At 45.6% G+C, this 18,807-nt stretch overlaps 1 protein-coding gene across 3 annotated transcripts in view; it reads right to left on the bottom strand.

The window, feature by feature from the left end:
- Positions 1-35: 35 nt before the first annotated feature.
- Positions 36-18,807, bottom strand: part of LOC122941162 (dynamin-binding protein-like) — a 65,219-nt gene continuing 46,447 nt past the window's right edge. For 2 of the 3 annotated variants that reach the window (XM_044298195.1, XM_044298197.1), the window contains 13 exons: positions 16,638-16,834; positions 16,081-16,180; positions 15,465-15,612; positions 14,085-14,102; positions 12,657-12,856; positions 11,584-11,714; positions 11,300-11,404; positions 9,343-9,471; positions 8,189-8,521; positions 5,470-5,649; positions 5,175-5,373; positions 3,382-3,929; positions 36-2,213 (listed from right to left, as the gene is read on the bottom strand). In XM_044298195.1, the coding sequence (XP_044154130.1) occupies positions 2,028-2,213; positions 3,382-3,929; positions 5,175-5,373; positions 5,470-5,649; positions 8,189-8,521; positions 9,343-9,471; positions 11,300-11,404; positions 11,584-11,714; positions 12,657-12,856; positions 14,085-14,102; positions 15,465-15,612; positions 16,081-16,180; positions 16,638-16,834 (2,474 nt within the window). In that variant the 3' untranslated portion in view covers positions 36-2,027. The remainder of the gene's footprint in view (positions 2,214-3,381; positions 3,930-5,174; positions 5,374-5,469; positions 5,650-8,188; positions 8,522-9,342; positions 9,472-11,299; positions 11,405-11,583; positions 11,715-12,656; positions 12,857-14,084; positions 14,103-15,464; positions 15,613-16,080; positions 16,181-16,637; positions 16,835-18,807) is intronic. The other variant, XM_044298196.1, reaches the window with a different exon arrangement.

Below are 18,807 nucleotides of genomic sequence, written 5' to 3'. Positions count from 1 at the left end.
ATACAAGTCCGGTATCTCACGGACTGTGTTCCACGGACGTCTGCATGAGGCTTAAGGCTGGGGTAGGATGGTGACTTGAAAAGCAGAACTGTAGGTGCCATCACACAAGCCCATAGGAGTAAATGTGCCACTTAAAGGGGGTTCACCTTTTTTTTTTTTTTTTTTTCCCAGGAACAGTGCCACTTTTGTGTGTGGCTGGGTCTGGTATTGCAGCTCACTTTAAAAGTTGCAATACCTGCCACTGACATCGGTGGTGGCTTTAAAAAAAAAAAGTTTCATGAGCCCCCTTTAATAAGAACCCTTGACATGTTGGTAGCACCACGTTCTAGGTGACCACAGCCTCAATAGTGCATCCAAGTTGTAATGAACTTCAGCTTTGGGTTAAGGAGGGGACCTCCATTTATTCCGATGGACCATGTGATCGGCATAAGCAGCACGTGGGGGCGACATAGTACTGAATTCGCTCTCTTAAAGGGGTTGTACAGGATTTGAAAAACATGGCTGCTTTCTTCCAAAAACAGTGCCACACCTGTCCACAGGTTGTTGGATATATTGCAGCTCAATCCAATTTGTTTTAATGAAGCAGAGCTGCAGGACCATATACAACCTGTGGATAGTTGTGGTGCTGTTTATGGACGAAAGCAGCCATTTTTTTCTAATCCTGTACAAATTCTTTAAAGGGGTTGTCCAGAAATAGAAAAAAACATTGCTGCTTTCCTCCAAAAACAGCACCATCACTGTGCATTACTGCTCGGCTCCATTGAAGCGGGACAGAGCTGCAATGCCGCATATAACCTGTGGACAGGGGTGGCGCTGTTTTTGGAAGGAAGCAGTCATGCTTTTCAAATCCTGTACTACCCCTTTAAGTGTGGTCCTTCATAGCCACCAGTGTTAATACCTCTACATAAATTTTTTTAAAAAGAACACAAAAATGGTAATACTGCTTTGCAATCTGCACCACACACTGGAGAGAGAGCGTCGATCGGAACTCGTGGATGTTCCCTGAAAAAGTCACCACGTTATGGAAAATGTAAAGCAGAGATTTGTGTCCCCAAGAGAAAACCATTCTTAAATATCTCCATTTAAACAAAATTAAGAAATCATAAGTGCCACAACTCCCACCAAAGGAGTATCCACGAATGGCTGGCGAGACCAGAGCGCGCATGTCCTCACCACTCTGACCTATCAGCCAATCAGAGCACAGCAAACTGTCTCACTATAAAAAAAAAGATAATGCAATCCCACAAGTGTGTATTCCCTTAACTGCTTCCTTAAAGGGTTCCTCTGGGATTAGAGAAAACATGACTGATTTCTTCCAGGAATAGCGCCACTTCTGTCTGTGTCTGGTATTGCAGCTCAGCCCCATTTACTTCCATGGAGATGAGCTGCAATACCACACCCAACCTGTGGATGGGCTTGGAGCCGTTACTTCAAGAAAGCATGTTTTTCTAATTTTATACAACCCCTTTAAAATATCCATACTTAGAAACTAAGGAGTGAATGGATCTGAATACTTTTGCAATGCAAAGATGAATAACAGGTTTGTTTAACTTTGCACCCAAAAGTCATAAGTTTAGTTGCGAGGCTGTGATATCTGGCGGTCAATAATTAATATCTATGGAACTTGGGCCCCAAATCTGTAACAGGCCCCCACCTATAGTGCCAACTATAATACTGGTACAACTACACCCCCTATAGCCACAGGCCTACAGATGCCAACAGGGCCTTGACTTGCAGGTTATACCAGCATTTGTGCTTGGTGGATCGCCAATGGTTGCCCATGTTCACTCCCTTTAACCAGTAGGCACTGGGATTACGGGGCCAATATCTGGCCAAACGATTGCCTTTAAACCACTTTCTCTTCGTACGGACGTCCTAGTGGATACCAAGTCCTACTATATAAAACCACATTCTCTGTATATAGTGTTCAAGTGATTTCAGCAGCACAAAAAATAATAATCAAAAAGTCATTTCAGAAAAAAGGCACAGATGCTGTCCTAACGGTTAGTCCTGGCCGAGATTCGATCTCACGTGTACTCCGTCTTCCGGATATAGTTGGATGGCACGTAGCCCCGTCTTCCTTCTACTTCAGCCAACCACCATTCGCCGTTTCCATTCATATCTCGAAATTCCAGGATCTTGACCCTCTGATTGGCGGTGACTGAGAGTTCGTTTGGAGAGCGCGCTTTAAATGAGTAAACTGCGTAATACACCTAAAAAGACAGGAACGTAATGAAGCATCAGGAAAAGGTCTGTTCTTGTCCAGGAACAGCGCCACTCTTGTCGACAGGCTCTGTCTGGTAGTGCAGCTTAGACCCATGTGGACATAGCCTGTGGACAAAAATTGAGCCGTTCTGGAAAAAAAAAACTGTCATCTCGTAAAAATCTTGTAGCAAATTTGTCTAATTACTAGTCAGGGTAAGCGAGCCAATATTGCAGGAAATTACTGTGGGAAAAACAGGATTAAGGCAGATGCAAAGTCTGATTGGATAGGATAAATTGTACTGTCCAGTGCCAGTGATATGGAGGAGACCTCGGACGCTGCAGCACACAATGTGCGCCTTTCCAGTATACCTTGCCTCTTAGTAGGGTTCACTACTGGTTTTTGTTCACAATAACTGATGGAAATAACTGAAGTGTGAATTTGGCTACTGCAGGAGATAATGCATGCTCAGCTGCTACAGGCCTTCTTAATAATAAGGGCTCATGCACACGGCCGTGCTGTTTTTTGCGGTCCGCAAATTGCGGATCTGCAAAACACGGATGCCGCCCGTGTGCCTTCCGCAATTTGCGGAACAGAACAGGAGGCCAATTATAGAGATGCCTATTCTTGTCCGCAAAACGGACAGGAATAGGACATGTCTCATCATCTTTGTGGGGTCACGGAATGGAGCAACGGATGCGGACAGCACATGGAGTGCTGTCCGCATCTTTTGCGGACCCATTGAAATGAATGGTTCCGTATACGGAATGCAAAAACGGCCCGTATACGGAACTCAAAAAACGTTTGTGTGAACGAGCCCTAAGAATGAGGCAGTTTCATTTATATATATATATATATATATATATATATATAAATAAACTGTAGACCAGCATATCCCATATCTTTTCATAAAGAAGCTCTGCAGCAGCTGAGGTGTGGCTTACAAGGAATACTGTCATCTCATAGTTTCATGACCTGTATAAATGTACTCCTCAGCCTGCAGCCTCATGCTTCCACATGGTCATGGCATTCCTCAATGCTTTTCACTATTCTTATAATTGACAGTAGGGAGTGTTACACCAGATATAATAGACCAAAAGACAATGGATCATTTATGAAATGTGGAGGGAAATAAAATAATGAATTCTAAATGGTATAATAAATCTAAGCAGTCCCACCTGGTTCCCCTCCAAATCACCTCCTTCCGGCTCCACGTCACTTCCCATCGGTGAAGGAGTCTTTTTTCTATACGGTTTGCGATTAGCTGCATTTAAACCTTTGTCTCCACTGTTCTGCAACGTTGACACACTTCCGTTTTCAGTTTGGCTCCCCCTTCTACTAGAGTCACTCTGTTCGGCACAGTCCGTGGTGATCATGTTCTCCATTTCCATAATTCGTGGAAGTGGACCAGAGTCTGTTTCACTAAACCTTTTTGATGCCATCTCAACAGTGAAACTAGATTTGGAAGGAACATTGGTGTCCAGGAGACCGCTGCTCGGCCCAGAGGACTCCATTGAAGACCTTGCGGTGGAAGGGTTGGTGAAACTCACAGAGCCGATGCTGGGGTTGATGGTTAAAGTGCTGTTGCTGTTCTGTCTTGAGAAATTAGGAGAGGAGCCACCATAGCCAGACTCGGTGGAGGAATGACTGCCGATAGATGCGTCTGAATGGCTGTGCCGGGTGTTGTACGGCCTCAAGAAGGAGCTGTATACAAAACCTTTCGTCACTGTGGAAGGAAACACAATGGCCCATTAGTAGGTAATAGTTACAACTCCCATTATGACTGTATCTCCAGGAGCTTCCATCTAGAGTGGTTGGCCTACAAGAAATTATCCATTACAGACACTGGGTCTTTGAAGGGACCATGACATATAAAAATATAAGAGAGTCAAACACAGGCACAATGCAGTCACCAAATCAAAGGTGAAGATTTAGATCCAATTATTTGATAGTTCGGGCATGAAGATCACCGTTGACCACAGACAATCCAGCAAAAAAATTGTCAGACAGATTTATATTTTGGAGAATCCGGAAGGCCTTGGAAAAGGTTAGCAAACTTTTGGTGTTATGTGCTACCATACCTAGATTTTTAGGTTTTGATAGGGGTTTGGCTTTAATATAGAACCATGAAACATATAAACATTTGGAAGGACAGCTATGCCTCATTTGGATGAACATGCCTGTGCTTTCTCTAGGACAAGGGGAGTAACGTCGACCTCTGGCGGCGTCTTTCATCCCCTGAGCCATCAGATGATAATCGAGATGCTCCTGTACACATTAGATGATTGGTTCATACCACCAAAATTGGCAAGCTCATCTAATAGGCATGGCCGCCTTATGGGAGCCACTGGTTCGTCTGTCTACAAAACACAGTTTTAAAAGGGTCGGCCTATCTGGGACACGGATGGCATATTGATAGGATATGCCATCAATGTTACATAGGTGCAGGTCCCACCTCTGGGATCCGTATCTATCTCCAGAATGGGGCCCCTGAAGTGAGCAGAGAGTAGCCACGATGTGCGGCTACCCTCCATTCACTGCTATGGGACTTTCAAAAACAGCCAAGCGTTCTCGCTCTTCCGTTTTTGGAACTCCCATAGCCAAGAATGGACAGCACGCCACGCAAGAGGGGTGTGCTCTCCTTCACTTTGGGACCCCCGTTCTGGAGATAGATGGGTGCGGGTCCCCCACTCCTGACACTGATGGCATATCCTAGCGATATGCCATCAATGTCCCAGATGGACCGACCTCTGTAAGGGTCAGGTAGTTCTAGAGATGGTGATGGGGGCTGCTACAACTTTTGTGCCCAGAGGCCTCCACCAACTCTGTTTACAGTACGAGTCACGTTATCCCATTACCAATGCTAGAAGATAGCAAATGGGCTTCTGAGCAAGTACCCTCTAAGAAAATCACAAAAATATCAGCAGTCATGCACTTATTCATGTAGACAAAGTAAACCTGAACATCTCACCTCCGTTGTCTACCAGCCACCGATTAGGACTACCCATTGGATCCTGCTGCTTAATGACGCCAACCAGATCCCCCTCCTGTACACAGACATCCAGGTCCTGGGCAGCATTGAAGTTACGTTCAGCCTGGTAGAGTTTTTCAGGTGGGTACCTAGCGAGCAGCAACGTCCGATGTTCATCCAGCTGTGGGATGTATTTGGCCTGTGTAGGTAAAGGACTTCATTTAGGAACAGAACATTCTCCAAAGAAAAACAGCCAATGGCTATGGTATCCGGGGCGTAGTGGCACATCACTCACCGGGCTTGGTACGGTCTTTCTAGCAGATTGCCGTTCAATAGTTTTCCTCTCAAAAGGCTTCTTGGCCGGGGGAGGGTTCTCAGGGAAGAATGTAAAGACCTGGAGCTGTTCTAGAACCTTGCTGTGCTCTTCTTGGAATAAAGCAATGAGGTTCCCCTCTCGGCCTCCGATCCCCAGCAGCTAACAGAAAGAAAATAGTCGTCAGGGTCAAGAATGCCTTAACCCTACAGAATAATTGTATTTAAGAGTCTTATGATTTGGTTCTGGCTGTTCCCTCCCAACAATTTGGTGTCTTAATAAGTTTTTTTTTTCCTAAGTCAAACTAAGTCCATGGATAGAATCCATGTCAGTGGATCATGGACTGGTAGCCATAGGCATGTGGTTCCAGATCTATGGTATTTACATCAAACGTGGCCTAATGCCTCCCCGTTGTTCACTCCAGTCCTTTAGTGCACAACTGACTATAAAAGGTGGTTTTCAGTTTGCAAACAACCGGAGGTTTAGGCCCCATTCACATGACCGTAATTTTGGTCGGCATCTGATCTGCATTTATTGAGGATTGGATGCGGACCCATTCATTTCAATGGGGCTACAAAAAATGAGGACAGCACACGCCGTCCACGGCCCCGCAAAAAAGACAGAACATTTCCTATTCTTGTCCGTTCTGCAGACAAGAAAAGACATTGTTACAATGGGTCCTCAAAAACACAGTTGCAACACGGATGTCAGCCGTATTTTTTGCGGATCTTTAAATACATACAGTTGTGTGAATGCACCCTTAGGGCTCATGCACACGACTGTTAGGCGTTTTGCGGCACGCAAATTGCAAATCCGCCAAACACGGATACCGGCCATGTGCATTCAGCATTTTATGGAACAACCCGGATGCGGATTTAACTTTTTTGCAGAATGGCCGTGCGGACACGGAATGCATATGGAGTTATTTCCGTTTTTTGCGGTGGCATTGAAGTAAAAGGTCCAGCATAAGGGCAGCAAAAAAAATAAAAAGGACGGACAAGATAAAAAAATATGTTTGTGTTCATGAGCCCTTCTAGTGGATTAAATGGCATGTGTAAGCAGGATCAACCCGACTACACCAGTCATAATGCCTGGTAGGGTTGACCCCGCTGAGTAAAATCATACTTTTCTTCCCCTCACCAGTTGCCAGAGTGTTTTTCAAAAATATTAAAATTATGGAATAAGTGCACCAAGGGTGGGACCGAGCCACTCCGTGATCTTAGCTCCTCTGCTGTGCCTCCCTGGACACTCGTTCCTCCACTTAATTGACAGGGCCATACATACAGGTGGGAGCAGAGTGGAAGAACCATGGTGCACCAAGTGCCTAGGGCCTGTCCTCGGTGCGCCTAATTCACATATTTTAAAAACACTTTTTTTCCCCTAAATACTGCAACAGATCCTGAGAAGACAGGGATTTTTTTTTTATCAACAGGGTCAGCCCTACCAGGCACGATGACTGGTTTATTAGGGTTGATCTGGCTGACAGATGCCCTTTAAGAAGCAATACTCACCTCACTAAACCTGTGCCCCTGCTCTTCCGTTGCGGTCGCTGCTCTCCACTTCCCGTTCCTGTCTAAATGCACAGGAAATTCCAGCTCAGCCGATCAGTGGTGGGTCACCATAGCGGCCAGTTATTGACCGAGAAGGCATTTTCTGTGCCGAAACAGAAGCAGGAAGTAGAGAGCAGCAGCAGCAGCATCGGAACAGAAGTGGCAAAGGATCGGTGAGGATCAGCTCTTATGTTTTCAGCCACTCTAAGCCCGCTGCCTCCAACTGTTTGCAAAATGGAAGACCCCTTTAATGTTAAAAAGGGTTATCCAATTTCATAAACAGCCCCCCCATGTGCCGGGCCCCTCAGAGGGAATATACTTACCCTGCTCTTCGCTCCTGGTCACCGCACCACCACTGCTACTTCTCCCTGTACACGGATGAAAACATCCGGTGTCGAGGGGGAGCAGCCAATGGCAGGCGGGGACTGGGACAAACCTCCCTAGAGTCACCCGCGATGCTAGGGGGTGTGGGGACCAGGAGCGGAGAGCAGGGTAGGTATATTCCCTCTGAGGGGCCCAGCACATGAGGGGGCTGTTTGTAAAATTGGATAACCCCTTTAATTTGGTGGACGTGTTAAATATTCTGAAACACCGGCAAAGGAAATCCAGCATCGGATAAAAGGCCGCAGAGAATTTATTTGTGCGTCTATTTAAAAGCCAGAAGAAAAAAAACACCAAGGAGGCACACACACCTACGCGTTTTGAATCGGACAATAATGATCCTTATTCATGGCATAAAATCATATAACGGCTAGAGATGAGGGAACTTGTATTTCAACTTTGGCGTATAAGTTTCGGGTTATCTACGAATTCCGTTATGGATTCCGCTACCACGGAATCCATAACGGAATTATGTTTTTGAATTTTTTTCTGGATTTTAAAAAGACACACAAATAAGGTCTCCACAATCTTTTATTGGACGCTGGATTTCCTATGCCGGTGTTTCGTGGTTACTGTGGCGTTTCCGCACACTTCCGTGCATCCGGGACTGTATAGCGGGCGAACTGGAGCAATACTTCTTGTTTGGCATCTGTCAGATATTCTGTATGTCAACGCTTACTGCTCCCACTTACCACCAGAGGAAACACAGGGACATTGATTGCTATGGATTAGACTCCATCAGGGATATTACACGAGGAGATGGGACTTACTGATAGAAGTGGTTTCAGTTCCTCCAAGGCGAGTTTCACAAAGTCACAGTGGGCGTTAGCGTAGCCACGGACGCAGTTTGCAAACAACTCCTTGGCGTAATTGTGAAATTTGGGCAGCTCATCCAGGAGCTGGGCGTTCAGAGCTTCATAGTTGTTTCTGGCCGACTGCAGCTCATCCAGGGTCTTCTTGTCCTTCAGTTTCTCCGCTCGCTCGGTGCAGTTGTGATAGTCCAGGAGCTTGTCGAAGCGTTTCTGCACCAGCTTGTGAGGTCCGGCAAACATGGTGAGAAGCTGATTCAAGGGGGAGATCACCAACTTCTCGGTTCGCTCTTTCTGTGAGACAAAAATACAGAAAATAAGATTAACATTTCCTCTCCTTATACTGCAGCATGACCATAGCAGTAACGCTATTGCTATAGTATATGATTCATTTATATACCCTGAACATCTTTGAATCTGGGATCTGAGAACCCAGAAATAATTTGATGCAAAACTGCTAAAGAATGTGGAATTAGCAGAGAACTGAGCTGTCAATCTGATAATCCAGACTATGGATAATCTATCAGTCCTATTGATGGTGGATCAAAGGGAGTTTGTCAGAAGTTTTGACCATGATAAACTGCAGACAGCACTATGTACGGGTTGGGGAGAGCAGGACAAACATACGTTTTGTGGAGTTTTTATTATCAGGAGTAGTGTGAATATGAAGTTTTATTCTGCAAGGTTCTGCTCCTGCAAGTGCCCAGGAGGCAGAGATTCACTGTGAAGTGCTCTCTGTACTCAGCTGCTTCACAGCCCCTCTCCTCTGAGTGACTGATGTAGCATCCAACCAGGGGAGCACTACATCAGTCACTTGGAGTGGAGGAGAAGTGTACAAAGCAACTCAGCTCAGAGAGCATGTCACAGTGAAGCTCTGCCTCCTGGACACTTGCAGGAGCAGAACCTGGCAGAAGAAAACTTCATATTCTCACTACTTCTAATGATTAAAGCTCCACAAAAAGTATGTTTGGCCTGCTCTATCTGTCCCCTACCTAGTGCTGTGAGCAGTTTAGCATGGTCAAAGCTGCTGACAGACTCCTTTTAAGGGAATTTTACCGTAAATATATAGATTTATAATAAAATCAACAAGGGAGATTTCTTAGACGAGCACTCACAAATTCTGCGAACAGCTTCTCGCTGATGTGACGATGAGCCTTCTGAAATTTCTCCAGGTCACTGGTTCCTTTCTCCGTGTACAAGTCCCACATGCTCATGGCAGCCAGAACTTTCACACAGGCGGATTCCTAGAAAACACAAGTAAAACCCGGTTTGGGAATGTCTATTACAGTGAAGGCCGGACGCACACCGTCTGTAGCAGGGAGGATGGGTCACTATGCACCAATAAGGGTCAGTTCACACCTCTCTGTCCTAGTCAGCTCCTGGCCTTTTCTACTAGATAAGAGGTCAGCTACCCCCAGCTGTTGTGAAACTACAAATCACAGCATGCTCCAGTCACTTCTATATGAGTACTAAGAACAGTCAAGCAAGTGTGCATGCTGGGAGTTGTAGTTTCATCACAGCTGGACTGCCGTAGTTGCTAATCCTTGCATTGGATAGTCCAGGGGTAACACATGGCTTTAATATTCATCAAAGTCGGCAAAAAAAATGTGCAGGTATCTCAACAATTTTGAAAAATTTCTACAAAAGGGGTGTGGCTAAGGGGTCATAAAGCGCATAAATGTATTACAGAAGCGCTATTTTTTCACATACATGTAAGCCAGCTATAAGGAATAGCAATATACCACCAAAATACACCAGTTATGTCACATTGGACTTTTTGATGAATTGACTTGTGCCATTTTTGCCACCCACCGCATTTTAGGACAAGACGTGTGCTGAAGTATAATTTTCCATTATACAATGAGCTTTATTCACAATAATGGGCTGCAGAATAGGTCTATTTCCAGTTACAATCCAGGATCTTCTCCTACATAGCAATTATAAGGGGCGTCCCCTGTAACGTCACATCAAAGGAACCGTAATGTCATGTCCCACTTGGACTAAGTTTATTAATATTTTACAAAAGTCTCCTACTTAAAGGGATTTTACGGGATTAGAAAACATGGCTGCTTTCTTCTAAAAAGAGCGCCACACCTGTCCGCAACCTCAAACTGAACTACAAAACAGCCAGAACTTTCTAATTATGGGCAACCCCTTTAAAGAGCACTTATCAGCAGGATCAACGTCATTAAACCAGGCATACTGGTTGGTAAGGTTGATCCTGCTGATTAAAGAGACACCAGTCTTGTGAAGATCGGCTGCGGCACTCCTGAGGAAAAAGACTTTCAGTTTTGATAGCGATGAGGGCTTCAGTGTATGGAGGGGTGTGGCCAGCAGAGGTGAACTGGTGGTCAGGCCCCGCCTCTCGATGCACTGCAGTCCTCATTTGCTTAAAGAATAAAAGCCTTTTTTCTCTGCAACGCCGCAACAGATATTCACAAGTCAGATATCATTTTAATCAGTAGGATCAACCCTACCAGTCAGTATGGCTGGTTTAATTGGGTTAATCTCACGTCAATAAAAAATTTTAACTACATATTGGCAGCTGACCATCACTGGACGTACACCTTAAAGGGGTTGTTCAGTTGAAGAGTACGGTGACAATAAACTGATCACAAGGCGATCACTGATCAGTTGTAATCTGTGAGGGAAACAAGTGGTAAGTGCTCAATTCCCGTACAGCACCACCACATGGGAAATTGAACATTACTCAATTTCCATTGAAATCAAAGAGTTATCTGTGCAATGTATGGATATATCAGGTGCTTCAGTGAATAAGATGGCCTTTGTAGCCCCCCCTTCAGACATCCCCTTTAAGGAAGAACTTTCATACACACTGATTGTCTGACCGGGGTGAATCTTTGTGTCTATGGTCAGGTTTCACAAGGGAAAAAGTCATACATTTATGAATTCAGATGCCCCTGACTATTTACAAGTTCAAAGTGTAACCCCGAGGGCACGGATACAGAGAACGTGTCGTAATGTTACTAATTAACCCTGGAGGATATGAGCGGAGGGCCCCTCGCATGGGACAACGTTTCAAGATTTACGGCACTGCTATCAAGGCCTCACCCTGATGTGCTGGAGATAGACAGATAGGTCACGGATGAAGGACTTGATCAGCCGCTCCTGCATTCTGAAGTTCTTCTCCGTCTCCTCAAACGCTTCGTCTTTAATCTGGCGATGAAATTGGCATTTCTTTTTAGGTTATTATGACCACGACCAACACAATTTCTTATACTGTACTATTCCTTGTGGCTGCAATACCAGACATAGCCTATGGACAAGAGGGGAGCTGTTTCCGTAAAATCACGGACTCCTCCTTTAACATGATCCCATTTATCAAGCTCCATTACCTGAGGGGAGAGTCCGGTGAGATGCTTCAGGTGGCTGCTCACCCGGTTGGATTTCTTGATGATGGAGTGGATATTCAGTTTATAGATCTTGTCGATCAGACTCTCTTCATCTCCTTTCCGGTACTTGACCACTGTGAAGGATAATCGCCAGTTAATTGTCATATGTAGAGGACTAGGATTTCGGCGGGACCATCTAATGTTTATGGGGGTGCCCTGACTCTCCTCCTATAGAGGATAGGGAAAAGAAGGATCGAGCATGTTGTACTTTAATAAGCTTGATCCTTCTGATCTCACAGGTATCTGGAAGCAGTGAGAAGACACGGACACTCAGCCGACAGCTATCTATGGTGTATGCTCACCTTAAAGGGGTTGTCCCAAAAATGACAACTTCTCACTTATCCACTGGATGACTGGTGGGGTCAGACTGTCGTGAGAACTAGGGCCCCATTTCCCCTTTTTGAGGTGGTCACTCCCTATGGGATAGCCGGAGAGGGTAGTGTAGCGCTCAGCTATCCTCATCAGTCCCATAGGTTTTGAATGGAGCTTGACCACCAGTTTGTTCAATGGGAGAGATGGAATCCCGCTCTCGTGATTGGAGGGCCTAGGAAGTCGGACCCCCACTAATCAGACAGTGATTGATTTCATATTTTAAAAAACATGATTTAAAGGGGTCTTTCAATCCTGTCTAAACGTCCTAATACGACACATGGACGTCACGTAGAGGATAGCCTGCTCAGTACCCTCTCACTCGGGCAGCCCATGGACGAATCTGAATGACCGCCATGTAGAGATTAGTGAATAGATTGGTCTCATCAGCCGGACTTCTTCACATGGAAGGGCGTGTCCTCGCAGGTGAAGAAGTCGCCACCTACCGGTAGATTGACAAATTGGTAGCACCGAGCAAGATGTCTGTCCCTGCCAATCTAGCAGCAGGTGGAAGCTTCTTCCGCTCCGGGGACAGCCCCTCACAGGTGAAGATGTCCTGTTGATTCATACCGCCATGTACTATTACAGCAACTTCCTCCACAGTCTTATGAGACAATCCCTTTAACGCAGGGTAGCCCGCGACTCACCCAGATCCTTCCGTCGTTTGTACTCGTTAATGTTGACGTTGATCTCCTTCGCCGCTCGAACAGCTTCCTTGATGGGGTTCTTGTCCGGGTGAGATTCTGGGGTCGCCCCTTGAAGCTCCATGAGGAGTAAGGGGTAACGCATTATCCTCTGCACAGGCTTGATGAGAAACGAACCCAGGTTTATATAATTGGTGCGCCCCCTGTGGGACAAGTTAGAGAATGCACTGAGTTCACAAGCAAGAAAACTAGAAAAACAAGCAGTCAGACCCCTTATTAATCTGAGTGATCACCTATCCTGAAACAGGAAAAGCCCCTTTAATGTCATTTTCACCTCCCACTCTGTGCAATCAATGGGCTCATCTGGCGTTTTTTTTATAGGGTGCTAATGAGCCGTGGCCCGAGAGAGAGTACACTAAGCATCTCTCTGGAGGACTCAACATGTCCACAGATTATGCCGACTGCCATTGATTTCAATAGACATGGTGTAATACTTCATCTCTCCTGTGGTGGTGCTGTAGGGAAACGGAGCACTTGCTGCCAGGTGGGTGCAGCTCATAGCGGATTGCTGGCGGCCCATTACAATCAGCGATCAGCTTTTAGGGGGCAGCTTTCTAACAAAAATAAATTGTAAATAGTGGACAACCCCTACAAAGAAAGATGTGTCTAGTAATGCCGTAATGTGCCGCTCCCTTCTCAATGCAGATACCTGACAACCCCTGTGGAAGCTGTAATGCCCACTCTAAAGGTTGTCACCCAGATTTCCTGCAATGATTATATGAAAAAAAGACTGAACCAAAATTCTAATCTGAAATAATATAACACAAGGGCTGCATCTACACCAAGTTACTTTCTGCAGCTATATGGCGGGTTTACACAGCCAAATGACATGGTTCCATCAAGATATTGCACCCAGTGCCCAAATTAAACTGGCATTCCAAACTCAGACATTTATGGCATATCAACAGTCAAGGAGCACCTGTCGCCTCTCCTGACAGGTCTGGAGTAGTGATTACTTACATCCCCCATGTAATAATAAGCATCTATTCCTATGACGCTATGATGTGCCATTCCTTTATTATTCCTGCTAGAAGTTATGAATGAATTGTAGCAGTTTGCAATGAAGATCTAGATGGGTGTTACCAGTTAGGGGGGGGTGTCCCTGCATAGTCTCCAGCATTGATTGGATAGTGTTAGACCGTGCAGGGACACCCCCCCCCAAACTGGTAACACCCATATGAGCCATCACTGCAAACCTTAACTTGTAAAAGGAATAATAAAGGAATGGCACAACACGGAGTCATAAGAATGGATGCTCCAGAGTTATTATTACATGGAGGATACAAGACATGCCGGGAGAGGTTAGAGGTCCTCTTTAAGAACATATAAAATATATATTTTTACAACAAGGAGATCTAAAGAACTACTCACCATTCTTGGTAGAGGCTCCTGTGTCACCCAACAGCACAAAGAGAGGGAAGGAAGCGGAAAAAGAACACAAACACAGTTACAGCCCACGCTAGGAAAAGCCAAAGAAACGTATTGTACGGTTATCACGGGGTAAAGGACACGGGGAGCTGGTAATGAATAGTAAGCTCCTGTGTTCAGTTCTGGTATGCACCACTAAGAGAGGCACAATGCAGAAGAGAGATCTAAAGGGACGGACGTAACATGAAACATTTGCCTGATAGACCACTGAAACAAACAGCACTGTGACTGGAGCCGGAGGAGAGAACCTAACCCTGCCCGCCGACAGTGGGATCCGCAACCATTCGCTGACCATGGGAGTATGTAACAGAGGCAGCTGCTAAAGGGCACAGTAGAAGACGGGACACAACCCATGGTGGCCTTATAACTCTTTGCTATGTGACCTTCCTCAGGGCTCTACTTCTCAAAAATCATGGCCAGGCCATTGTTGGTGGAGAAAATAAATTGATGGTGGTCCCTTTCCCAGTAACAGTGCCTTAATATGCTCAATAATGGTTGTCAGAGCCAACCAAGATCTACAGCACCCCAACAACCTAAGGTCTAGCCCATCTCAGATACTGATGACATATCGTTAGGGTATGCCATCAACACCAGATAGGAATGGGTCCCAGAGGTGGGACCTGCACCTATCACCAGAAAGGGGCCCCCAAAGTGAAGGAGAGAGTACCGTGCATGTGCAGTGCGCTCTCCAAATAGTCAAGCGAGCGCTTTCGATTATTTTGGAAACTTCCAAAGAAGTGAATGGAGGGCTCACTGAGCAAGCGCAGCGGCCTCTACAGAAGCTCCGGAAGTGCGGCCACCCTCCATGGGAGTTCTAGATCGGTTATTTCCAACAGTCCCATACCGGTGAGTGGCCGAGCATGCACAATGCGCTCTCCTTCACTTCAGGGGGCACCTATGGGACCCGCACCTAGGACACTAATGGCATATCCTGGCGCTATGCCATCAATGTCTCAGATAGGAATACCCCTTGAACATGACTTCTTATTTATTCATTTGGGAGATAAGCAAAGCCAAATGTGTCTGACAGCCGCTTATCTCTATCTCGCTATTGCACTAACCATGCATGCTCGACCACTGGGTTTCTTCTAGTTTGTAGAAACACTTTCTGAAGGCCCCAAGATGGTGGAAGCCCCTGAACAACTGCCCTTTTACCAACCCTATAATTAAACTCCAGAGTTTCTATATAATAATGGGGGAACAGCCATAGGCACATGGGGGCAGAAGGATAATCTATGGGCCCTTTCAGTATATAAGGCCCCCTTTGCGTTATGTAAGCGCCTGCTGCTACAGTAAAGGACTATGGCATGGTCTCCGTCTTACTTCACAGTCGCGATACACTCCTGCAGGCTTCTCTGGAACTTTTCGTTCTTCTCATAGGCTTCCAGCAGCGCGAGGGTCTCCTCGTGATTCTGGCAATACTCCTTGTACACAAGCTCCAGCGGCATCCGGTGCTCAAGGAAAATCAAACCTGTATAAAGACCCGCAGAATACAGGTTGTAACGCTGCGTTGCAGTTATGGGTCGTTGTCATCTGCTGCTCATCATTGGGGTCATTTTTTGTGGTTTTCCACAGCAGATTGCCCCTTTAAAATGATGCCATCACCTCCTCTGACATGTCTGTTTTGGAAACTACTTGCATTCCCCTTGTAATAACAATTCTGAACCATTTATTCTGATATCTCTATGTTGTGCCGTTCCTCTATTATTCCTACTAGAAGTTGTGCATGAATTGCTAGCGGGTTCTGGGAGTTACCAGTTGGGGGTGTGCCCCTGCAAAATCTGTGCCGTCAGTGTCACAAAGTGCAGGGATTTCCACCCGAACTGGTAATACCCATCTGGACCTTCAATGCAAACTGCTAGTAGGAATAATAGAGGAATGGCATTTGTATCTGGTTACATCACCCTGTAGAAGCCGAGTATATAAACCACACACTCACCGACAGAGTCGCAGTTCTCCAGCGCTCCCAAGAACATCGTCGTCACGTTAATCACCGAATGAATATTTCCAAACAGAACATCATAATCCACATTTGTCATCTGTTCCGGAAATCAAAGTGTTAATTAAATGCAATGAACATCGTACGTCGACTAATAGAAAGGCTAATGGCAAAAATATGCAAAAATATGTAAATATTGTCATAGAACTTCTAGAATAAGCTTCATATGCTTGCTGTCAGTGAATGGGAACACTCTTGTTTACCTGCAGAGGCTGTAGCTGCTATAGAACTCACACTCACAGCTGAGAGTTTGCTACAATTGTATCCAATCCACAAAATCCTCCAATGTGAACACATCCTAAACTGGACACAACTGTAGCAAAACCTCAGCTGTTAGAAGTATTAGGTCTGTACATGTTTTCGGCCTCTTTCCATTCACCGACAGCAGGCAGGGGTCCTGAAAACAGAGGCAAATTGACAATATATATATATATTTGGCAACATTTTGAAACATTTGCGATCAACGTGGGTTTTGATGCAATAAGTGGGGCTCTTACCTGGGTGGCCTGTAGGGGGAGCATGATGTGCTCCACGCAGGTCTCCAGGTCTCTCAGGTAGTCGCGCTCCGTCTGTAGCAGCTCCTCGATGACCTTGGACCTCTTCTCCAGCATCCTCATCTCGGAGTTCTCCGCCGTAGACGCAGCAGATGGAGACTCTTCCAGGGCTTCAGGTTGCGAGGACAAAAGAGTCATGTCTACGAAGAGAAGGCACGGTCCTGTAAATGCACGCTATGGATAATCCCTTTAATTGCACTAGACCTCGATGTGCTTTACCTGCACCCCACTGGCACTAACTCCATCGCCCGACCACAATGAATATTTTCCATTAAATTCAATTAGCAAATGTAGAAAAACGAGCGGAATTAACGCAATCAATGGCACGGTCTGAGATATAATCTGCCCGTAATGTGCAGAGAATTAGGCGCTAATCTCTCCCACCGCCACCTGCTTTCCAAACTAATCTACTCATTTCTTGATGGATAAGACGGGAAACAATAAAAACACATAAGCTGGATAATCAACGGTGCGGACGCCGTCTCAGCGTATGCCACCGCTCAGATACTTCTGCTGCCATATGCTATCATACTCAACCTACTTACCGAGAAGAGGAGAGTACACCGAGGTAGCAGAGTTCAGTTTGTATGACAGCAGTACGTCATGACAATGCACAAATGACAAATTCAGCTCTGCTACATCTGCACAGTGTGATGTATAATGAGAGAGTAACTGACCAACACAGTGACCACCAATGAATATATAGATTTCATTGACAAGAAAAGTTAAAGGGGTTGTCACATGAAAAAAATATTCTACTTTTTTCAAACCAGCGCCTGGATCTGAATACTTTTGTAACTGGATGTAATTAAATAGTTAGTACAGTGAGTCATTGAATAAAATGCATCTGTATAGCGCCAACTGCTGTTTGTTCTTTTCCTTATTTCTCAGTCCACCTTGCTGAGGTGGTCGCACATGTTCAGTTCCATGTTTTGACTAACACCTGCCATATCTAATGATAGAAGCTGTAACAGTTACAGGGAGAAAGCTGCAGCAGAAAGGACATCCTGATCCTGTGATAGAGAGCTGCAGTAGAGACAGATTTACAGCAGAAAATTCATGCCCCCTGAGCTGTGATAAGAGAGAGCTGCAGCAGAAAGGACATGCCCCCTGAGCTGTGATAGGGAGAAAGCTGCAGCAGAAAGGACATCCTGATCCTGTGATAGAGAGCTGCAGTAGAGAAGGCACCCCCCTGAGCTGTGATAGGGACAGATTTACAGCAGAAAATACATGCCCCTTGAGCTGTGAGAGAGAGAGAGCTGCAGCAGAAAGGACATGCCCCCTGAGCTGTGATAAGAGAGAGCTGCAGCAGAAAAGACATGCCCCCTGAGCTGTGATAGGGAGAAAGCTGCAGCAGAAAGGACGTCCTGATCCTGTGATAGAGAGCTGCAGTAGAGAAGGCACCCCCCTGAGCTGTGATAGGGACAGATTTACAGCAGAAAATACATGCCCCTTGAGCTGTGAGAGAGAGAGAGCTGCAGCAGAAAGGACATGCTTTCCTGAGTTGTGATAGGGAAATAGCTATAGCAGAAAGGACATGCCCCCTGAGCTGTGATAGGAAAAGAGCTGCAACAGAAAGGGCATGCCCCCTGAGCTGTGATAGGGAGAGAGCTGCAGCAAGACACACACCCTGTGAAAGGGCCCACCCACTGGGAAAGGACACACTCGCTGCGCTGCCAGTCGGAACAGAATTTTGCAGAGCAATTGGAGCAATGAATGAGGAGATCTCTGGATCCATGTGAGGTACAGGGCTTTAGAAAGAACTTGTCATGTACTTTATGATGTCTGATTATCATTTTTTTACATTAATCATTAAATAACCCCCTTTAAGAATATGCATTCTATTTCTTGAGTATTAGAGCCTGTATAATACTTTGGAGCTGCATTCACAATTCTGCAGGCCGAAGTCCCCTAGCAATGCTTGTTGATTCAATGTGAAATATCTTTACACAGAAAATGTACAAGTGTCAAAAGAAAACAATCCTTCTCAGCGCAGGTATTATAGTTCAGGTAGCCTGTTCGGGGCGTGTCTGTCAACAAGCTTGTTGACTGTTTCCAATGACAACCAGCAGAATTGTGACTGCTGCTCTGGATTATAAAGAGGAGCAGAAGA

The sequence above is a fragment of the Bufo gargarizans genome, chromosome 6 (assembly GCF_014858855.1).
Source record: "Bufo gargarizans isolate SCDJY-AF-19 chromosome 6, ASM1485885v1, whole genome shotgun sequence".
Classification (NCBI taxonomy): Eukaryota; Metazoa; Chordata; class Amphibia; order Anura; family Bufonidae; genus Bufo; species Bufo gargarizans.
This window is presented reverse-complemented; position numbering and strand designations above follow the sequence as displayed.